This window comes from Periophthalmus magnuspinnatus, chromosome 11 (genome assembly GCF_009829125.3).
Source record: "Periophthalmus magnuspinnatus isolate fPerMag1 chromosome 11, fPerMag1.2.pri, whole genome shotgun sequence".
NCBI classification, from domain to species: domain Eukaryota; kingdom Metazoa; phylum Chordata; class Actinopteri; order Gobiiformes; family Gobiidae; genus Periophthalmus; species Periophthalmus magnuspinnatus.
Window position 1 is genome coordinate 10,592,132 of NC_047136.2, and position 23,437 is coordinate 10,615,568.

Sequence of the window (23,437 nt, forward strand, 5' to 3'; positions counted from 1 at the left end):
TAACCGTTTTATGCTACTTTTGTTAAAACCATGTATAAATGTGAGAGTAGCCTCTAACAGTCTCCAATATAAATATATAAATATAGACCAAGTTACAAAAATACTTTTATTACAATATTTACTTTGTACAAAACAGAGTTAAAAGTTATGATTTATCTGATACAACAAATAACTTTTATCAGTCATTTAAATTGAATTATCTCCTGAGTGGCCAGTCTGATGAGTTGGTTGAAGTCAAACTGAATGTACTTCCTCCAGTAGCGTCTGTCTTTGCCATATGTTATGGCAGGATAACAAGGGCTCCCTGAAAAAGTGACAAAATTTTAGATATACAGTATAAAATAAAAATCTATCTACCATTTTACTCAAGTTCATTTTGTCTTTTTTGAATATAATTTTGTGTTTCTGTATTCTAACAAGACAAATTGCTGATATTATACTTTTAACTATTTTAGCGAGATAATTGTTTCTAGGGCAAGCTTGTTACAACTCCACAAACTTTGTATTTTAGTGATTTTTTCATTGTGCCAAGCCTTTAGGGTAACACTATAGCCATAATAGATAATAGATAGAGTGTATGATATCTATGCAGAAAGCCAACTGCTGCCCTATATTTTTATCAACTTCCCGTAATCTTTTCTTTAAACCAGGCAACTTCTAAAACCAGCAATCTATCGCCCTCTGGTGTTTGAAAGTCATTATTTCAGTTGCCACTCAGTTCAAGTTAAACTGTATCGAAACAATTGTGAACTCACCAATGCCATGGAGGATTCTGGCCACAGCCCGCCCAGTAAACTTCTCATCACATCTGTTAGCAAGAAAACTCCTAATGTCTGCTCTGATCTGTCCCTCCCAGTCAAACAGCTGAAAAACAACATTCAGTAATAATTCATTATTATAACATGCTTTAACTCTTAACTAATAGGAATTGTAAAAAAAAAGAAAAAAAAAAGAAAGAAATTCTGTTGTAACCTTAAATTTGTCAAGTTCTTCCATTTCCAGAGGAGCTAGTTTGTTGTGCTGGTCTCTCCTCTTTTCAAAATATTCAGAGAGGAGACTTTTAAGCAGAAGACTGCGGCTCTCGTCCAAATCATCAACACAGGAAGTTACTCTTTGATACGCCACACTGTAAATACAACCACATGAATTAGGAATAAATAAAATAAGCATAAAATAAGCAACTAAAAGTGTTTACAGAATTTGAAACCAGACAGTGACACATTTTTTGAGCTACACATTTGCATGATTTGCTTTAGACTTGCATGATGAAATTTCTGTCTCCTGGTATGTCTTTAGTTTGGAATAATAACATTTCAAGTATTAAACTATAAAATCCACGTGTACCTTTTAAAAGCCTTGAAGCAGGAGGCGAGCTGGTACAGCTGTGTGGTCTCTTGGCTCTGGACTCTGTTGTGAAGGAAGTGACAGACTTGGTCCATCTCTTCATCGCTGAGGTCACCATAGGAACGAAAGTAAAACGACGGGGCCGAAAACTCAACCATAACACCACTGCGACCCCCCACTGAAACACATTTAATGAGTAGGATTTGGTATATATAAATGAATGGTATGTATAAATGAAAATATTGAAATATACAGGCACAGGTCAAAACAGTTCATATTGTGTGATTGGTATTTCAACTGGTCAGTGGGAATTGAATGCATTACTACTGTTAGTAATTAGTAACTTTATTGAAAGTTAAAGTTGACTAAAAAAGCCAAAGTTAAATCTGTCAACTGTAAACAATAGCTGTTTACAGTTTCAGTGTAGTTAGCTCCTCTCTTCAGAGAGATATAAGGCAGCATCCACCAGCAATCTGACTAGAACTGAAGAAGCAGCTTGGATGAGCAGCGAAACGTCTTCATTCCTACAACGTTTTGTCCAGTTGACAGGTTTAACTTTGGCTTTTACTTTTTATGTATTTGGTAGATATATTTCAAAGATATTTTTTAAACCTTGGATTGCCAAAAATGTCTTCTAACTATCATTATCAGGATACTAAAAAAATAAATACCTATTTGAAATAGAGAACTTCTTAGATATCATCACCCCTATTTTCAGTATCTCGATATAAAACACATATTCAGTTACCTGAGCTCCACTGCAGCTGCCTGAGTCCTCTCTTCACCAGGGGCAGCTGCCAGCCCATCGTATCGGCCACCTCCACTACATCAAACTCCACCTGGTCCAGAACCTCCACCCGTTCGCCCATCATCCTCATCCGAGCCAGAACTACAGCAACAGGAGGACAGCTGCACGGGGAGAGACAAAACATCTTATTTTTATTGTCAAAGGAACACAATATAGCAATGATATCAATGAACTTGGTGTATGTGAGGATGTCCTAAATAAAAAATTGTTCTAATGTGGTCTCACAAGGACACACACCTCACCAGCCATAGTTTATCGACCTCTAGTGTTTGTAAGATAGATTAACATTTTTATAAAGACAGTATCAAACATCCATATCCACTGAAATCAGGATGATATTGGTGCTAATAATGGTAAAGGTGATGGAAATAGAAGTGCAATGAAAAAGTGACTGCATGTTTACCATTATCTATATCAACATAAATAGTATCAGATAAAGTTAGTCAATCAGTTTATTTGTGAATTTATAATGGCAGATATTGGTAACTGGCCACACCAGCAGGACCTTCACTAAACAAAAAATATTAGTTCTTACACTTTAGTAAGTTTCTGAAGTTGTCGTGGCCCATCATAGCAGGCAATTTTACACTGGGACATTGTTGGATGAAGCAGCTCCACAAAACGCTGAGGATGGAGCTCCAAATAACACAGCAAAGTCTCCACACCTGTTTCAGATGAGACAGGGACGACCAACAAAGGAAATACGAGTTTCTTTATGATGGGAATGTGTCTTATTCAGTATAATACTAAAAATAATAAAAAAACTATATCAATCACATTTATTAATTAAAAAACGGGAGCATTTTTGTTTCGATATTCACACTATGAAACTTTTTGTTTTTTCTAATCTTTCTAACTTACCACAGAGTTATTTTATAGAATTTAGTTGTATTTTCATGGTTCATTTAAAAAAAGGTTGACAGATATAATAAAGAAGTATCCTTTCAGGGGCATAACATGTTTTTAAATATTAAATAATTCTGTAACTCTAACTAACCCCTAATGGGTTGTGAGTTCTCTGTACCTTCCTCTGTGATGTCCAAAGTCTCCACAGTTTGTTGGACTGGAATAGCTCTTTCGTGGGTGTGACAAACACGATCTTTCGGCCACTCAAAGGTCGCTGTTCTTTCTTTTTCCGATTCACTGTCGACATTTGAACCAACAGCTTCTTGTGGCTGAACAGACTTGTCATCTCTGGCTTCAGGTTCAGATACAGTGGCATCATCTTCAACTGGTAACTTAGTACTATCAACCTGGAAACAGAAAAGATTGCATCTTTTAAGATAGTGAAGCACGCTGTGGTTACGTAAGTGTATGTGTGTATATGTGTGTATATATGTGTGTGTATATGTGTGTATATATGTGTGTGTGTATATGTGTGTGTATATGTGTGTATATATACATATGTATATATACGTATATATACACACATATACACACACACACACACACACCCCACACACACACACACCCCCACACACATATACATATATATATACATATATACATATATATATACATATATATATATATATATATATATTTTTTTTTTAACTTACTGGGGCTGGTTGTGGTGCATCTGTTGGTTGGTCATTCATAGACGGTGTAATTTGCTCTATCAGACCTTTCTCCTGTTCACAGACTTCCATCATTTCAAGAAGCTCGGAGTCCTCTATGTCCTACAGGCAAACAGCGTTAAATTAATCTCAATTCATTAGTTTCAGTTTTCCATTTATATGCGCCATTTTGACTACTTTTCACCATTCAAAAGATGGGATATTTTGTTTGGAATTTTAAAGTGCTAATTTTTCATCACTTTGGAACCTTGATAGATGAATGTAACTGCATTTTACCCACAAACATAATAATGTGATTACCTTAGTGAGTAACTGCTGTTTCTGGTGGATTTGTTTACATTTACACTCAGGGAAGACTTTCTGGACCAGTCTCTTGACTGTGTAATAGTCCACTGTGTCTGCATAGATGTGACGACGAAGTTCATGGAGATCTCCACCCTACAACATTAAATATGTATGTAAAATTATCAAATAGGGAAGAAAAGAAAAATTATATAAATAAAATAACATGATTCACCTCCGGGTCTAAGAACAGATGACAGTGGGCTGGTTCTCCATCTCTTCCAGCTCGTCCAATTTCCTGAACGTAACTTTCAAAGCTCTAGAGACACAAGAATGTAAACAAATAAGTATTACTGTTCTAACACTTTTCAATTGAAGTCATGAGTTCCTGCAATAGTCCTCACAATTACGATCAGAATCGTGTGTCAAAATTTGTGTCAAAATCTCAAAGGTTAGATATTTAAATAGTTGTAATTTCTCCTTGCACACCTTAGGCATGTTGTAGTGAATGATTCCTCGGACATCAGATTTGTCCAGTCCCATTCCAAAAGCCACAGTTGCCACAACAATTCTCAGCTCCCCGCACATGAAGTTATTCTGGACGCGGCGTCGTTCAGACCCCGACAGACCGGCATGGTACGACTCTGCCTGCCATTTGATTGGTTTACGGATCTTTTTCCTTGCTATTTATACAATACAAACACAATATTACATACACAACAACATATTTTAAAAGACTGGTTAATAGGACTGCACCACATACCAAGTTCCTTTTTCTTCTGTCCTACAGGGTTCCTCTGAGCCTCATTGTTGTTGGTAATGTTTGGGTTTTCTTTAACTAGCACCCCCTGTAAGCAGGTTCTAAGCAGTGCAGCGACTCGTGTGGTCTCCTCTCTTCTGGTGCAATACACAATAATGGAATCCAAACATCCAAATCTGTCACCTCTCAATAAGGAAACTAGCGCCTGTGATCAAGTAACAAATAAGTTATAACAAATGATAAAATGAAGAGAAAAACTAAAAGGTGCATTACTGTTATGGTGCATGTTTTGTTACCTAGGCATTTGATCTGTTTTTATTTATTCAATTACAGATATTTTTACTGCTCAAAAATACCTTGAAAATATTAACTTTTAAGTGACTATGACTCTTTACAGATCTGGTTATCAACTTGGCCTGCCATTGCTAACTACATGTTTGTATGGAAACTTATTTGATTATTGCCATACTGTGTCTGCTTGTCTCCATGGTGATGTTTTTGCTTTTCTTAGAATGCGTCAGTGAGCCCTCCACCAGAAAAATTACATAGTCACATTTAAATATTGATCCAAGAGGTATACCTGGTCTTTTTCTCTGTCCATAGACACAGACAGGTTGAGGTTTGGAGGCACGGCGGCAGACCTCACAGCGATGCCATCTTTGTCGTTAATGTACAAATGTCGAGCGATGTCCAACGCGGTGGACAGAGTGGCTGTAGCTGTGAGACCCAACAAGCACTGCACGCCCAGACGCTCCCTCAGCACCTAAACAACATGCACAAAACTGTTTATATATATACACTATATAGTAAAATGATAATAATAGCTGAGATATTTTAGGTTTATACTCATTAGAAAACATACAAAATATTCTCATAGCCTTGACAGCTAGCAGCAACATTTTCCTGATATTTAAACCAGGTGTTTTTAATAACCTTTAACTTTTTAAGCTTGGATTTCCTATGCTTCAACTGCAACTTCTTAAAAGGGTCACAAATTAAACCTTGTTAGAATAATTACAAAAAAGGATGAAACAAGCATCTGAAATGTGTATTAAGTATGTATTACTATATTGTAGTCTTAATGTCTAAGCTTAAATTGCATATGTGGGTAGATTAAAACATTATACTACGTAATTGACATTCCATGTCCCCAGAGCTAGTCTCCATGTCCAGAGATCCGGTCGTCGAGGTCCCCGCCTTCGACTGCCCAGACCTCTCAGCACCCGCCCCTCATGGCTCCTCTCGCAGGTGGTGGGTCCACGGGAGGACGGCCCCATGTCGTTCCTTCAGGCTGGGCCCGGCCGGGCCCCGTGGGCCACCAGGCGCTCACTGCCGAGCACCCACCCCAGGCCTGCCTCCAGGGTGGGGCCCCGGTAACGCCAGTCCGGGCGACGTAACTGGCCTTGTTGTATTTCTCTTCATGGGGGCTTCTGAACCGCTCTTAGTCAGACCCGTCTCCAAGGATCTGTTTGCCATGGGTGACCCTACCAGGGGCATGGAGCCCCCGACAACATAGCTCCCAGGATCATTCGGGTGCTCAAACCCCTCCACCACATTAAGGTGGCGGTTCGGGGAGCTGGAGGACGTGTCCGGGGTGAGGGAAGTCTGGGAGTCCCTGCTTAGACTGCTGCCCCCGCGACCCGGCCCCGGATAAGCGGAAGAAAATGGATGGATGGACTACGTAACTGTGTATTGTAATTGAATGTGGTAGTGAATTTAGAATCAAGTTGAATGTAAAATGTTTTATTTAAATCTCATATTTTAATGTATTATGACTTACCTTACAAAGCCTCAGATAGCAGGGTCTGAAGTTGTGGGACCACTCGGACACACAGTGAGCTTCATCTATACAGGCAAACGCCACAGGGGGGAGGTCTTGTGCAGGAGGCAGACATCCTGATCCTGAACCACCTCCACCGACCAGAGCTTCAGGTGACAGGAGCAACACACACACTTGCCCTGTCTTCACCTGGAGAAGACAAATAATGATCAGTCTAAAAAATATATGCAGGTTACTTTGGCACATCGCAAGGGCTCCAGATGACATTTAAATAAAGAGAATCCCAAAAAACTATCCAGCTACCCAGAGAAATTATCATGTGATCCTGTCAAAGTATCTTGCATTGAACATATGAAGAGGTAGACAGGGAGGGAGAGAGCATCGTAACCGCGCCTCTACCATGTTCCATGCAGTAGTAGCAGTGAGTCACTGGGCGCACAATTGATTCAATGTTCCTTGTTCCTTGTTATATTCACAGTCTTTCTGTCTCGGCTCTGTGTGCTGCAGCCTCTTGTGCCAATGGATTGCCACAAGATACTATATGCATAAACCTCCACCACATGCTTTATTTGTGTGATTTCCCCACACGTGTTCACAGGGCTGTGATGAGAGCAGTCTTTGTCCATTCAGTGATGACAATTGTTCAAGCAGAAATTACAAAGGCAAAAAACTCCTGTCCGATAACCTACTAAACAAAAATGAGTTTCTGAGGCTATGACGCCACCTGTTACCAATTCCTAGGGGCAGCGCCAGTTTTATCATTTAGAGCTAACCACAAAACTGACATAATAAAACAGACAAAAATAGAGGCTGGCTACCCGTTCTGTTTAGGCTTTTTGTGGCTGTGCATGTGCTGTGTTGCAGGGCTCTGTGGGTTACATTGTCCTTAAGGAGTAATAATAAATTACATACATATAAAATTACATAAGTAGACAGTATTCATTGGGTGTATTACCTTTTCAATAGCAGCTTCTCTCTGCTTCATTGTCATGTTGGAGTGAATACAAGCAGCCTTTAGCTTTGGCGATATCCCCGAAAGCTACAGAAAATACAATGCAAAATGTTACAACGTAGCCTATCATAGATCATTATTCATCTGACCATGCAAAATTATCATTATATCAAATTATTACCATACTAATAAAATGTGTAGTGGAGCAGTAAGGCATGTGAATGACCATGAAGTTGCATCAACGTTTACTTCAGAGCCCGATAAGACCTCATTTGTGCCATTTCTCTTGCACATTAGACCCATTTACCAACCTTTCCCCATGGACAGAGCAGTGATTTTATGATGCTCCTAATACAGTCTTATTTTGGTACAGTTTGAAGCTTACTTGATCATCCATTAGTGAGACCAGAGGTGAGATGACTAGTGTTATGCATTTAGAGCGTTGATAGTACAGGTAGGCCGGGAGCTGGTAGCAGAGAGATTTGCCCATTCCTGTCGATAGTACCACCAATGTAGAAAGACCTGCAAGTAAACAATAAACATAAGTAAACATAATCACTTCTGATAAATAAATACACAAATGGTAAGATTGTACTACCAGACAGGATCCTCATGATGGCGTCCTCCTGCCCAGGTCTGAATGACTGATAGCCCAAATCTTTAAGGCCAGCAAAAACTTCAGCTGGCGTTTCTGTGAACGGAAGAAATATAGTATCGTGTTACTATGCTAATCTTTATAACAAAGTATTTTATTAACTTAAAAATATACTTAGTACAAAACAAAAATGCAAGTTGAAATTTGTGATTTTAATGTCATTTTTAAATACTGTACAGTGCAGTTTTTACCTTGAACTTTCCCATTTTCCACAAGAGGAAACAGAGGCTCCATCGGTGGAGGAGGAGGGGGGCGCTCATAGTCGGGACGGATCACATTCAGCAAAATCTCGTCCTGTTTCTTACTGTCTTCATCAATGTCCTGGGTAGACTCTTCACTGATGCTCTGTGAAACTGTTGAATAGACCATATCAAAAGATGAAGTTAAATCTGTCAACTTGACAAATCTTGTAGGAGTGAAGACGTTTCGCTGCTCATCCAAGCCGCTTCTTCAGTTCTTGTCAGAATGTTGGTGGCCAATGCCTTAAATCTATCTGAGGGGAGGGGCTAACCACACTGAAACTGTAAACAGCTTTTGTTTCCAGTTTCAGCTGAGACTGTTGTATAGACCATTGAGAAAATAACTTCTTATGCAAAAAGCTTCAATATTATGTTATTACCAATAGGCTCAGATTTGAGAGTTCCCGTTGCCCTGGCAACTTCTTCCAGAGTGGGAAGTTCAAAGGGCTCCTCTTCGGCTGACGGCTTGTCTTGTGTTGAAGGGGGTGGAGCTAAAACATAAAGTAGTAGATTGTTGTTGATATGATGTATGTTTTTTTCTTCTAAATAATGAAAGCATTTCAGATCTGTTGCACTGGAATTGATGGAAAAGACACAATTTTATCCCGTTTTGAATTTCTAAATAGCAAAATTCCACAAAAAATTTAACCACGGAACATGTATGGTGCATGTATTAAGACTCAAAAATCAGAATATGGCTTTAGTAATTTGAGAAATAGGTTTCAGGAATTACATATAATTGCAAATATTAATACGGTTTAGAAAATTAAGACATTCTTAAGTCATAAACCACTCTGGTCCTCCTGTTACCTCGCCCTTTGCAGTCGATGGCCCAATGTCCCGTGCCTCCACATTTGTAGCAGGTGTCTCCTTGGCGACTGAGCGACCCTCGGAAACCGCCTCGTCTCCCTCGAAAGAACCCTGCACCGCCCCCAAAACGCTCCCCCTTCAACTGAAATTTCTCCATGTACATCTATGAAATAATTCATTATTTAAGATATAGTATTAGGCTCATTTCACCAAAAGCATATGACATTTATTTATAAAAATGTACCTGTCGCCTTAGAGCCATCCCCCTCAATGCATATCCTTTCACATGGGACTTCTTCTTTAGGTTTATTTTCACAAAGTTTCCCTCCATTTTCATATTCCTATCGATAACACAGCAATTACATTGTAGTAGAAGCAGTACTTTTCAATGATACGCATTCCACATGAGATGACTTACCTTGGCTTGTTTAAACCGGGTTGATATAGTTTTCTGGCTCCAAAACTTTCATCCACCTCTCCAAACAGGTTTTCCTGTGGGGGCTGGACAGAAATTTGAGCAACTGTGCGCATTAAATTGAAACCTACAAATGGTAAATAAACTAACCTAACTCTACTACGATGGGCAAATATTTATAGCGAGAGACTAAATATTTATTTAACTTTCATCATAATGCTAAAAAAAAGAAAATCAAGAAATTTGACTAAATACTCAAAATCTCACATCTCTACTGCAGTATACATTCAGTTACCTTTGTAGGTTCCTTCTCTTTCTTCTCCTCTCCATCCTTGTCTCCCTTCTTTTTAGCCCTTTGTTTTTTCGCTGGTTTTGGACTTTCGTCGTTATCATTGGCTGCTGCATCTTTCTTCTTCCTTCTGCGTTTCTTCTTTGCTCCTGTCTCCTGTTCCTCCACAGCCCCGTCCTCTTCCTCTCCTTCTCTGTGCCTCTTTCGACCCTTTCTTTTGGTACTTTTTGTTTTAGCACCCTCTTCTGGAGTCAGTGGAGGCGTCAGTCCCGGTGGTTCTAAATCCATGTTCACTTCTTTAATCTCATTGTCAACTTTACTTTTTCTTTTGTGTTGAACAGGTTTTACTTCACTACTGTTCACCTCAGACTTTAGATCCCTATTTGCCAATTTTACTTCTTGACCATCAGCACTACCTTTACTTTTACTACTATTGTCCTTGCAATATACTTTTTCAATGTCAGATTGATTTATTTTTAATTCCAGTGCCTCATCTTTTTGATCTTGCTTTTGTTCAAAAATAACTTCTTTGTTTCCCACAACAGGTTTGTCTTGTGCTCCCAGCTCTCCAAAAACTTGACATCTTTCCAACCACTTCTTGTCAATATGAGTCAGTCTGTTAGCAAGACATGGTTTTGCTGCAGTACTTTTTCCACCAATTTCTCCTCTGAAACTACTGGAAAACTTTGGGGCTCCCTTCAATCCATTTAAATCTAGTTCTTTCATGCTGTTTTTGAGTGGTGTTTTCTCATTCACTTTATTACCATCTTGATAATTTGTTAAAGCTTCTGTTGTAGTCTCTAATCTTTTGGAAGGTGACAGAGATGAAAAAAGAGTGGGTTTTCTGCCAATAGAAGGCACTGGACTGGGTACAGGCTCATTTTCACTGGTGGAGTTTGTTGTTTCAGTGGAAGGAGCAAAGGGTTCAAAAGGTTCTTCTGGTTCTTCAGAAGGTACTGATTGTGAAGTCAGAGATCCGAAGCTAGAGTCAAGTCTTGCATTAAAAACAGACATTTTTTTGTTATATCCACATACTACAATAAAATGGCACTTTTTGCTTAAAAAGTAAAATATAATTAGTGAATAAATCTGTTCAAACAAAAGTAATAATAGGAGTAATAAAATTGTAATAGCATTAGTAATCTTTAACATTCTTGTTGAATTAATGCATAGATAGAAGGTGAAAGATGAACAAGAGAGATAAAATAATTATTCTCAAATAATTATGGGTGTATATTTATCACATTGTGGGGACTAAAATTTGTATACACACTCACATCATGGGGAACTGCCTCCCTGATGGAGAGAGAAATTAGTTTCCCATGATGTAAATCCTACATTAGAAAATCAACAACAGGGTTTGAAGTTCAAATATGTGTTAATATGGTTGAGCTTAGGAATTAGGTTAATTAGGTTATATGTGTGCATGTGCATCTATGTCCTTTTTAGTATTACAATTAAAAATATTATATATATTGAAAGTACCTTGGAGAGAAGGGGTTCGATGGTTTGCATGGTGTAGATTTAGGAGTAGACACTGGGCTGTTTGTGTGTGCAGTTTGTCCTTCTTTCAAAGTATTCAGCTGTGTCCGAGTTGGAGTTTTCTTTAAAGACACTGGCCTCTCCTACATGTCAGATAATATAGCATATCATCACTTTATTCCAGCTGTTTAAGAAATAATAGTGCCATTGTAGGTTTTACCTTTCCAAGTGCAAGTAAATTAGACTTGAGCTTAAGACCGTAATAATGTGCTGAAGCCTTTAGATTATCTTTGTCCTGTGCTGTGAGTTTTGGAGAGGCAGCCGGCAGCGATTTACGATTCAAATGTGAACCCCAACAATCTGCTTCCTATAAAAGAGGCAACACGCACACAATGCACACACGGTCAAGGCAATTTACATATTCCAAGATTCATACATAGGTTGCACACACTTATTCCATCAATTAAATTCAAATGGTTAAATGCAATGCTAGTTACCTTTGAGGTTAAGTTGATCTGTTTAGATGTGCTCTGGTCAGCTGATCCACTGGTATGATTGGTGCTGTTTTCTTTGGACTGTTTCAAACTTCTGTACTCTTTATATAACTCTGCAGTGACAACAATCTTGTGTTTAAAGTTTTTTTAGGTTTCTGTGCATAACTGTACATATCTCATAGATGGTGACATAGTAAAGTAAATACACTCAACAGAAGGGTTCCAGACTGCCTTCTTGCATGTAATGTGTCATCAAGATTGATACGATGTGAGCACTTACGTTTTATTTCCTCGGGTGCTTGATCAATATCCTCCTGAGAATAAAACTTTTATTTAGAAAAGGCTTTTCTCGTATGTGAGCAGCAGTGAATACATTTTGAAGAGCCTTATAGATTAGCGTACCTTACTGGGTTTCCTCTGGTGCCGTTTGACAAAGTCTTGCTCCCAGTTTTTTAGTAAAGTCTTCACTTCATTGTAGCGGTACATGATGAGTTTCAGCCTTTAGCTTCGATAATAAGACTGAAACTGTTTTACTGTCACTACCAAACACTACGTGCCATCGCTATTATATGCATATAGAGTAGTTTTTGCTCAGTAAAAATATGCAGCGTTATTTCAGAAGTCTGTGTTTACAGTTTTCGCGCCCCGGAACTCGTATGTGTGTTGCCACATCCGCTCTCCATCCCCCGAAAGAGAGCTACCTCCAGTATGAGGACTATAGACAGACTGTTCCTTATTGTATAAAACAAGAAACTTAAATAAGCAAAAATGAACCTGTTATTGAAATAATACTAAATTATTTTAACTGTAATATATATTTTATTTTATTTTTAATTATCGTTATTTGTCCAGCACTTGGGCTCTTTTTCATGGGCGCCCTGTTTAAAATACAATGCAAACAGAAATAACTAACAAAACAAACAAGTCCATCTAAAATATTAAAAACAGGGCGCTGTTCTTTAAAACTTTTGCAAGACAAGGTAATTTAGATACTGACCGGAAATGATTTACATTTTTACTGGTCCCATCTTTATGTAAAGGCAAAACATGTGCTGTTTTCCATACTTCTGCTATAACAGCTATTTCAATTGATAAATTATGTAAAAGAGGTTAAATTAAATATGGGGCAACTAATAACAAACGTTTTGGAACAAGGTCATCAGCTCCCATAGACTTCTTTGTGTCTATGGATATTGGAATAATGTGGAGTGAGAACAGAACTATGTGCTGATGAGAAAAGATAAAGATCAATTAATTAATTGTTCAGTTTCCAAAATGTGTCTGCAAGACAGTTTAGTCATAGTAACATGCTACATTTGCTATTGGCATAGCCTATAACAAGTGGTGGAATGTAACAAAGTACAAGTAGTAAAGTACTGTACTTAAGTAGAAGTTTTGAGAGCAGGTATCTGTACTTTCTAGTACACTACATTTTTGAATTGGACTGAAAAGTACATTTCATTTGATGTGAGAAGTTACTTTTACCATGTTCGTGGTAACAACCCAACTAAAGGTTTTGAGTTCCAGCTTTCACTAAACAAAAATAAATATGCATAATTCATAAGAAAAGCTAAGAAATTGATTTGTATTGTTACTGTTGACCAAAATCTTTGTAATCAATATCCATGCATTTAACACTTAACTCAACTTTCATCAAATATACTTACTTTTCACTCTAAAAGTACATTTTAAACTGATAGTTAATTACCTTTACTCAAGTAGATTTTTTCATGTGGTACTTTTACTTGAGTAACTATTTGCCTCTGTATCTGTACTTTTAGTTAAGTAACAAAATTGAGTCATTCACCATTGCCAGACAACTGAGCTTTATTACTGTTTAGAAACCCAAGACTTTGAAAACCAAATGCAATACAAAGATAAGTAAAAATACTTTTATTCTAATGGTTCTGCACCATTTACAACTGGACAGGGGATACTGTAGTGTAATTTGTTTTGGATATGGCAATGATTCAGGGGATGAAATTAAACATTTTTATTCCAATTGAGAAACTTCATGGAAGTAGGCCCCCAGCATCTTGGTCCCTTCGATATAGTTAGATCTGTAAAAAAAAAAAAAAAAAAAAAAGACCAGTAAGAATGACACCTTAAAATTCACATATTGTTTGTCTATTGCTTTTACCTGTTTATTTTCTCATTTTGGGAATGGGCGCCATCGTCTGAGGACCCAACTGGAAGCAGCATCACATTGCGGCCAGTCGCTTCCTGAAATGTCAGTGTGACTGGAATACTTCCTCCTTCACGAGTCAGGTCAGGCTCCACTCCAAATACTAACGTACAACACAGACAATATCACTTAATATTAATGTTATACCAGTGCTCTTCTAACTATGGTAAAGGTAACCCAGGTGGCAAAGCTCAACTGTTTACTTTGGAAAGTCTTAATATCTCTGCAAACTAATGTTATTCAATCCATTTTTCTTTCACTTTCATTTTGACATAAAAGCTTTGTGTCGTCACTGTGAACCAAAACTTTTCAGTCTGTGGTAAGACACTTCTCTTTTACAAAAACATGTTTACACTCTGATACTTTAGTCCGTACCTGTCTTCATGGCCTTTCGTCCGGCCATGAAGTGTGGGTGGTTGAAGTCAGACACCCATGCTTTGGCTCCATGGCCCAAGTGTACCTTCAGCTTATTGGGAGTTCCTCGCTCTGCAAACTGCTTCTCCAGGTAGGAGATCACCTAGAGAGAATAAATAAGATACAGGCAGGATAAGTGTACTATTTTAAAAAGGTTCTTCCATCAATTTATACAAAGATTTTTTTTCTTTTTTAATTAGCTTGTATTTACTAGTAGGAAGAATAGAGCTGTATATGTCTTTGCCTGTCCTCCGAACTAAACTATTGTAGTCTTTAATTTACCTGTTTCTCAACAACTGTGGGATCCATGTCTGGGACGAGGCGGATGGAGAATTTCCCGATAACCTTTCGTGGGATGACGGTCTTTGCTCCAGTTTCAGCAAAAGCTCCCTCTATCCCATGGAGCGACAGGGATGGGTACCTCCAGCGATGCATGAGGATTTCCTCCTATTGTAAAAATGTAAATGATGTAGTCATATTGCTGTAATGCATTGTTCTTTTGTTTCACTATGTTAGTTTACTCACTTTTGTATCATGCAACAACTGACAGACTCCAACATCTTTGCAGTATTCACCTAGGTCAAAATCTATTTTCTCATAGAGCTTTTTCTCTTCTTCTGTCAGAGGGGCCACATTATCATATATACCAGGAATCAAAATCTTGCCTTTCTTATCAACAAGGGAGCCTATAAAATGATACACCAAAACTGTCAAATACTGCCCTTCAATACATTTTCTGTCATTGTTGGATCTTTGTATAATTACCCATAAGTGCGATTAGGTCAGTCATGGCCTCATGAACAGAGCCACCAAACACACCAGAGTGCAGGTCCTTCTCACTGCATTCCACCTATAACAACAAAATTAAAATAGTCTATCTTTAATGGAGGCAATGCATACTTCTTTAAAACTAACTATCCCATATCTGTCCAGCTGTCTGATTACAGCTGTGAGATGTAGAATATGTTGTACATGTCCTGAACATATGTCTGCATCAATCTATAAATCTACATTCTACATCTATAAATCTAATCAAATGACTAAGCAGGGCAATGACTTGTCACCCTGGTTAAACCAACAAAATGTGTTAGCAATCAGCGCAAGAGACAACAAGGATGCTTGTTACAGCCTGATAAGACTGTGCAATGTGCCAAGAGGCCTGCGCACCAACAAAGAGGCGCCAAGTCTAAACCATGGTTGCCTCCCACTATAGTATGCGTATAAAAACTCATTGTATAGGCGTAAACATCGAGTCTCTGCCTGGGAATGTCAGTTGCACAGACTCCATGTACAAGTATTGCCCTTTACTGCCTGTGTAAAAATGCTTTTCTGAACTTTATCTCCGTTTCAAGGTTATTCTTTGTCTTAGCAGAAACTAACGAACATGAGAGGAAAAGGCCAAATTTCTCAACACTTTATTATCAAGTATGCATTATACCTCAAGGAAGAAATAGCAGAGACCTCTCAGTCCGTAGGTGATGCAGGGTTTGGTCTTGCCCAGCCAGTAGTTGTCAGAGATGCATACATAGTCAACGTCTTTGAAGAAAGTGTCTTTTCTTGAAAACACAAGTTCATCCAGACCCTCTGACCCAGACTCTTCCATTCCTTCAAAGCAGAATTTGATGTTGATGGGAAGCTCCTGTAACACAAAAATCATTAGGCCTCTTGTTAAGACATTTAAAGCAGCACAGTAATCGGTACATATACACATGGCGAAGTGTATTTTTGAAATAAAAATTGTTTTATACAGAGCACGTGATGGTCTGTGTTTATGATACAGTTGTAAGCAAAAACTCCTTGAGCAGTTTATGGTGAAGTCTTCAAAGCTGAAGGATGAAATTGTTTTATTGTATGAACAATGGTGAATCAAGCTGACAATCTGAGAAAAGAGCCTATGAAAACACCACCAGTTCCTACATTTGACTGTCTTCATAGGCAAGAATGCAGGTGATGAAAACAGGTGACAGCACTTGGTTTAATGATTGATTGTAGAGACCATTTACTCTCTACAACGGCCACATTATACTGAAGACCTTTGATCACGTTATGTGCTGAAAACTGACGTGATCAACAAGCAGCAATCACCAAATCAGAGCTGGACCTTAACACTGAAATATCTAACACGGCAAAGATAGAGCTCATTTACGTGAACTCTTGTTTCGTGAATTCAGTGATATCAGATGCCATGATGCCAGCAAAAGCAGTTTGACTGCTATTTTATTCATCTATAAATATTTCATTAGTGACTCATTGTGCTTTACTAAAATATAACACCACACCTGGTTTAGTGCTATGTTTTTAAAACATGCCTGGTGTTCAGGGATGTAGATATTATTCATTTTTAAATTAGGACGTTACTTGTTTGATCTTCTGATGAGCCTCAATGCAGTTAAACCAGGCCAAAACAGGACCTTTGTCATCAGTGGATCCTCTTCCATATAGTTTTCCTAAAAAACAAAGTGTAGATTATATTAGTTTCCGGAATTATATATGCATTTATATTGTAGCTTTCAATTTGATTATGTATACAGCAGTTATGATATAGAAATCTAAAAAAAAAAAAAAATTTAACTGGTCACAAGTGGTTTGTAAAGTGTGGCGAAATCAGGAGCTGAACAGACAAAAAGAGACTGAAAGAGGATGTGGCAGTCTGTCAGCTGACTCACAAAATCATGACAAAGCTCAAGACTTGATACAATTGCAAAAAAATGATTAGTCTCTACAATTAAATCAAGACATATTCAGCAACCAATCACATGACAACAATCTCAGATACTACATTTTAAAACTCAAGTCATTTTAACCCTAATCATCAGGAAATTAATCTTGAACTGTGTCATTTGAAGATAAGATCCAGACTCTACCCTTTAGCGTATGGGTAAGTGAATGGACTTTGGAAATATGCAGCTAATGAAGATATCCGAAAACACAGCCTGAAAAAAAACTAAATGCAAAAAACATTTTAATTGAGTTATAATTATAACATAACTGCCTTGCCTGGTCATGTTGGGGGTAGTGTCAAAACAATAGGTTTGCTCAAATTCTTTCACTTTCTGTGCCAAGGCAGGACAACAATTTCATTCAGCAGTTGATGTGCAAACCCACAAACTCATTTGAAAACTGCTCTTGGCCATTTTGAACATGAACAAAAATAAAAGTAAAAATGTGTTTTTACCATCTTTCTCCACCAGCGTAAAAGGCTCTGTGTCCCAACCATCCTCTAAAGCAGCTGGTTGGACATCAAGGTGACCATAGATGCACACCGTCTTCTTGCGTGGGTCAGACCCCAAATGTCCCAGGACAATGGGGGGCAGGGGGATTTCTTCTCCAGAGGGTAGCTGTATAGCCCCAAAAGTGCAATTATTACCAACATAACACAGTAGTAGTATATGCTTATAGTTTATATACCTTCTGCTTGCCAACGTCCACCAGCTCCACGGTGCCCCCCAATTTCTCGATGTCCTTTGCAGCCATTTCCATCATTTTCTTGATCTCTCCGCGCTTCTCTGGCCAAGCTGACACAGTCTGAACTGCAACCCAGTCTGCAAGACGCTGGGGAAGCAATGTATAACACCTACATCAGGTACAAGAATATGCCATTTTCGGGCACCTTTGAAGAATAGAAAATGTGTCTAGACTAGAATGATGTGCAACAACATTCAAGCTAACGTTTCAAGACATTTGATTCTCTGTCTGATACAAGCCTTCTTAGTTTTCAAGCTCTTTTTTGAAGTAACAGCAAACAGTAGCTTGTAGCGTGCACATTGCCATTCAAAGTTCATCTTACCTTCACATAGACGTCTTGGTTCTCGTCCACATATTTAAAAAGTGCAGGGAGGTGAGCCATATTTGCAGAAGCTGAAGTTCACCCAAGCAGAAGACCGGTGGTTGGTGGGGCTGACGTCTCTTAACTCGCGTTTTCTTATATGGGACAAAAACCACGCCTCTAGTAAACCTGCTGACTGATCACAAATGACAAGAGCAGTACGTAGAGATGGCGAGAGCTGTCATTAGTGTGGTTAGCTTTATTTTTGGATCACGTATGTAGACTAATAGTGGAAAGCAATTAATCAGTTTCAGTCCAACAAACTGCGTATTCATTGATGATAAACGCTTTAACATCTATATGGCTAAGTTAGCTTTGTACAACAAGAGGACTTCCAACACCAGATGCACATGTGACGAAACAAAGCAAACTACAATCTAGTAGGTCTAAAATGAAGCAGAAAGGACAGTCTAAACTTACAATTTCAGTCAAGTGCGAAGATGACACACTGCTTGAATAGGTTGACGTACTTCCGGCAGTTTTTCACAGGGGTCCCGTGAAAACTTCACGCAGCTGACAAGACTTTAATATTTGGGCGTTTCATTAAAACCGTAAAAAAAAAAAAAAAAAAAAAAAACTTGGATAATTTTAATCTGCAGCATTCAACTACAAAATGCAGACGCAACGGGCTCATTTGAGCGTTGACGTAGCGCAAGGAATTATGGGAACGACGCGTCTCAAAAAAATTTGATTGGATCTTTAATAGATCCATTATCTTGATAAATATAAGGCCTACGATCTTTGTTATGGTCAAAGAATTAAATAACATTATGAGTAGACTTGATCTGTTTTAATCAAGGCTATATACATTTAAAAAAAAAAAAAAAAAAAAAAAAAACACAACCTCATAGGCAGTACTTTTTACTGCAAATTTACAGCTTTAGCTGTGCGAGTTTACACCCCCCACCCCAAAATCAGCCAGGCGAGGAGGAGGGTCATGAGTTAGGCAAATGAACACCCCAAACACAGTATAGAGTAAAAACTGTTTATTACAAGGTCTTCCACTATTCAGGGCACCTGTGGAGGTGGAAACAGAAGAAAAATATAAATAAAAACGTAGGTGAAATGATTGCATATATCAAGTTGAAACCCACCACTCCATCAAAACATTGTTCCTTGCATGTTTTTTCAAATGGAAAGCAAACTTCTGTAGAGCACATGAAGTAGATCTGCAAAAAAAAAACAAAAAAAAAACCCTAATGCAAATGATGTCTACTTGCAAGCATGTTCAGGAACATAATTGCTTACCTCTTCATCTAGATACTTGTTTGTGTTTTGTTCCATGAATTGAAAAGCTCTGACCTCAAACCGCCTTTCATTCTTTCCAAAGTCTCTGTTTCGCATGACAGAAGTGTATGGATCATAAGGATTGGCACAGCTAGGGGAGGGGAAAAAAACAAAAACTGTAGTTACCAATGAAGATTAAAAAAACCTTTGATTAGAAATTGGCTTGGCTAATCCCTTACCCTTCATGAACAAGCACTAAAGCATTGGTTGCAGACCGGGGATATGCGATACAATAGTTGACGAGAATGACAGCTTTTGGAGTTGGCGACAGTAAGTTCAGTTGGAGATAGACTGGCTTACCAAGTAGGAGACGCAGTGGCTGATGGGATGTGGGGTAAAAAGAGGAGTAAGTCCCATCTAGAAAACAAGACAAATCCTATGTCAGTGATTCAAGTGGAGGTACAGTGAAAATTACAAGTCAGTCACTGTCTAATTAGAAGTGAATGGATTTATTATATTGAAAATGTTATGAACCTTTTGCCATTTTGAGTTCAACCCCATAGAGTCCAGAGGAAATAACAGGGGGCACTTTGGAGATGGGAGTTATCACCATGTATCCAGTGCTGGCCAAAGCTGTTCCATCAGAGGTGCTGTAGCGGCACTCAATCAAGAAACTACAACAAAAAGGAGAGAATGTAAAGGGCTATTCAACAAATGGTAAAAAACTTTTTTTTGCACAAAATAAAATACCCATTTGTGTTTGTACAATATTTAGTGCCAAAATTGAGCTTGGGTTTTAAAAAACCTCAATTTATGTCCTTACCTCAATTTAGTACTTCTTGAAATCACACCATATTTTAGGTTTAGAGTCTCAACAGCATTTTGCACTTCAGCAAGATAAATATTGGTCCCACCAACTGTCTAATCAGTTAAAAAAAAAAAAAAAAAAAAAGCATTAAAAAGTTCATTAGCAACAGTCAAACAAAGCCAAGAGTTGACAGAATTTTAAAAAGTTATGGTTCCACAAATTGTTCAACTTCTCAAACTAAAGTTAGTAAAAGTCTTTGTTGCCATTTCAACTTACAAAAGCTCGTGTGCCACATTCGTTGAATTTGAACTTGAAGACAGCAACTGTGTCCGTGAGGATGACCGGTTTACAGTTTGTGCCAGGGATGAACAGGCTGGAGGGGTTTAGGCGGACTGAGGTAGTGTCGTGGTGGATGGAAAACACAAAGTGGTGGTCGTTTGTGCACTCTGAGGGGATAAGATTGTAACAAGAGCATCATTTGTCATCTTGAACATGCATGTGTCGGGTAAATTTGATAAGATTGGATGCACATTAGGACCATATGGTATTCAAAACAAAATCGATACAACCCATCCCAAATTAAACTGAAAAGACAACTTACCTGCATACCTAAATCTGCACAAATTACAAATGGGATGGCTTGAGCGTGTATTTTGTGTCTGACTTTTACCATATTCTTTGCCAAATTCCCCACTCAAGTAAATTACCCTCCTACTTTTATTTAATTTGTATGCACAATATAGCATTACTTTCATTAGTGTCATATAGAATAGACTTGTACCATCCATTGGGTAAAAGCAGGACGATGACGCCTGATCCCAACAGCAGCCCATGGAGTTACATTGTAGTTTACTAATCCTTAAAGGACCACATGGCACACGCTCGACAGTTGGGAAGGCACAGTCTGAAATATGAAGAGACACAAATTTAAGAAAACATAGGTTCAAGTACGCTGGTGATTCAAAACCTTAGACACCAGCCCATTATCCAGCCTCATTCACAAATAAACCATTCCCCTTCTACTAAACCAATAAATGTCTTTTTTTAAAGCAATTTCAGCTATTATGCTAAAGTCATCTACAAAGTTGTCCTAACTGGGGGTGCCGTTACACTTGCATCATCACATCCTTGATTAGATAAAAAAAAAAAAAAAAAAAAAAAAGACAGTGTGAACCTGGGAGGTGTTTTGGTTTTGCCCCAACATGACAATGCACATGTTTAAGTGTTTTGTTTGGACCCAATTTTTATAAGAGTTTCTAACATTACATTTGCAGTAAATGGTTGAAGTTGAATCAAACCTACTTTGGATCAGTTTTGTAGAAGGTGCTGGCAGCGGATCTATAGGATGTACTTCATCTGGTGTACTGAATGGACAGCGCACTTCAGGTCCAGACCGAGGAGATGGTCCACTTTGAACCGGTTTGGGTCCAGGACAAGTTGCAGTTCGGACTTTAGACCCTTCACCCAAAAGCAGCTGTAGACTATAGTCTGTTTTCTTGAAATTAAAAAGTCAGAGCAATAGAATACAATCAATTTATAGAAGAAAAAAAAAAAATCATATATATATGCCTTTTATAATGGCACAAAAATGGAAGACCCATTGTACCCATCTTCCTTTTGAGTTATTACATTTTCTTAGTTTTATAAATGCTTAGACATTTTCAAGCTACAGTTCACATGTTAAAAATCAGGAGAATAACATCTGGCAAGTATTTTTTTGTATGTAGTTTTTAAAATTTTGGCCATTTCTACCATCTGTCCAACTGGGTTTCATTAACCTACCTCCATTTTGACAAAGCACCCAGTAAAAGGCACAGTCAAGGTCCCCTGTTCCCTGTTCAAACTGTAACCACAAGACATTGCTGCGTCTTGAACACTCAACAAGTCTTTTGAGCCTAGAAAAAGAAATCAATTATCATTAAAACAAAAAAAAACAAAAAAAAACATTTACATACCAATAACTTTAACTTCATCCATTTCCTTTTTAGGCAAGGAGATCTCAAATGCATTTGTTGTGCAGGAAAAGTGGAATCCAGTGGGGTCCTCTTTGTCAGAGCCTAATTTTGGGGCAGCAGGAATTTGAGCTTCATAAAGTTCAAAGTCCAAGTCTTCATCGTCTTCACCATTGTCATAAAGATCTTCGCCATATTCCTCCTCTTCCTCATCTTCATCATCCTCATCAACATCAAATTTAGTGGGAAGTTGCGGGTGGACATCAAGCTCAACTAAAATATTAAATAAAAGAGAACATTAATAGATGTTTGTGTATTTGTAATCATTAAATCTACACACTTAGGGATCATTTTAATTCTGTACTTGTAATACAGGGCTTGTATATTTTATATAGGCAAAATTCAGTAAGCATTTGTGAAATTTTGTCCCTCATATTGATCCAACCATTTACAACAGTGCTCTTTAATTTCAATACTTCAAGGCTAGTTGTAATTGAAAAGTTTTGACCAAAGATAAGACAGGCAAGTCTTTTCTCATAGCCAGTCTAATCAAGAAATTAAACTACAGCAAATTTGGTTGCACTAGAATAGCCTGCATACCACAAGCAAAGATTTAATTGGCAATTACCTTTGTCAATGGAGTACCGTCCGGCTAAAATGTCTCTCAGGTCCTGTGGGTTGGTGATCTCCATCCATCCTTGGACCAAACCCAACAGCAGTAGAGCACACGTGAGGACCGGCACAAAATCAACCCTGTTCAGACCCATGGAGACAGAGCCAGAGGAAAGCCTACTGCTGTCCAACTGTGAAGAGCAGCACCAGCAACGCACCAGCAACGCACCAGATAAAGGAACTCTGGAGGTAATTAGTTGCACCTGGTGGCTGCCAAGTAGTGCCCACTTATTAGGCAAGATTTGTCATGGGAGAAAATATCATAAAAATGTATTGTGTGTTCCGTTAGGTCTCATTTTGAAAATATTTGGTTTATAATACACACATCTGTGCCAACCGAAAACTTGATGTGTTATTAAACAAGGCTAAATAGAGTAGTTTGTTCTGGTCATAACTTTTTTTTGGTATATTTCACGAATCTTTGCCTTTTACATTTTGGTGTAGAACCTGGCATATCAGCCTATTA

The 23,437-nt window shown here is 38.2% G+C and overlaps 3 protein-coding genes across 6 annotated transcripts; all 3 read right to left on the reverse strand.

Annotated features, from left to right (window-relative positions):
• Positions 1–95: 95 nt before the first annotated feature.
• On the reverse strand, positions 96–12,617 carry recql4 (RecQ helicase-like 4). Of its 2 annotated transcripts, none has more exons than XM_055225407.1 (28): positions 12,290–12,617; positions 12,168–12,201; positions 11,891–12,000; positions 11,614–11,760; positions 11,397–11,536; positions 9,918–10,893; positions 9,626–9,708; positions 9,452–9,548; positions 9,208–9,370; positions 8,778–8,888; positions 8,350–8,511; positions 8,102–8,194; positions 7,889–8,025; positions 7,507–7,590; positions 6,552–6,740; positions 5,352–5,534; positions 4,775–4,976; positions 4,501–4,694; positions 4,247–4,330; positions 4,030–4,167; positions 3,712–3,831; positions 3,177–3,405; positions 2,688–2,817; positions 2,093–2,253; positions 1,345–1,522; positions 973–1,126; positions 756–864; positions 96–304 (listed from the first exon to the last, which is right to left on the reverse strand). In XM_055225407.1, the coding sequence occupies exons 1-28, from the start codon at positions 12,371–12,373 to the stop codon at positions 183–185; spliced, it is 4,614 nt and encodes a 1,537-aa protein (XP_055081382.1). In that variant the 5' UTR covers positions 12,374–12,617; the 3' UTR covers positions 96–182. The 2 variants fall into 2 exon arrangements, with proteins under 2 accessions (XP_055081382.1, XP_033831679.1); XM_033975788.2 differs by having other exon boundaries at positions 9,918–10,905.
• A 1,147-nt stretch (positions 12,618–13,764) lies between these two features.
• cndp2 (carnosine dipeptidase 2) lies at positions 13,765–18,854 on the reverse strand. 3 transcript variants are annotated; one of them, XM_033974745.2, is made up of 12 exons: positions 18,733–18,854; positions 18,274–18,448; positions 17,895–18,038; positions 17,662–17,824; positions 16,845–16,933; positions 15,925–16,125; positions 15,252–15,336; positions 15,012–15,172; positions 14,769–14,933; positions 14,448–14,589; positions 14,028–14,175; positions 13,765–13,947 (listed from the first exon to the last, which is right to left on the reverse strand). In XM_033974745.2, the coding sequence occupies exons 2-12, from the start codon at positions 18,331–18,333 to the stop codon at positions 13,881–13,883; spliced, it is 1,425 nt and encodes a 474-aa protein (XP_033830636.1). In that variant the 5' UTR covers positions 18,334–18,448; positions 18,733–18,854; the 3' UTR covers positions 13,765–13,880. The 3 variants fall into 3 exon arrangements, with proteins under 3 accessions (XP_033830636.1, XP_055081364.1, XP_055081365.1); XM_055225389.1 differs by having other exon boundaries at positions 18,274–18,444; positions 18,733–18,805; XM_055225390.1 differs by having other exon boundaries at positions 18,274–18,407; positions 18,733–18,784.
• Positions 18,855–19,316: 462 nt separating this feature from the next.
• On the reverse strand, positions 19,317–23,113 carry LOC117379077 (zona pellucida sperm-binding protein 4-like). The gene is made up of 11 exons (XM_055225481.1): positions 22,928–23,113; positions 22,303–22,572; positions 22,130–22,242; positions 21,650–21,842; positions 21,129–21,251; positions 20,624–20,793; positions 20,363–20,460; positions 20,074–20,213; positions 19,779–19,956; positions 19,561–19,690; positions 19,317–19,481 (listed from the first exon to the last, which is right to left on the reverse strand). The coding sequence occupies exons 1-11, from the start codon at positions 23,064–23,066 to the stop codon at positions 19,317–19,319; spliced, it is 1,719 nt and encodes a 572-aa protein (XP_055081456.1). The 5' UTR covers positions 23,067–23,113.
• Between the last annotated feature and the right edge of the window lie 324 nt (positions 23,114–23,437).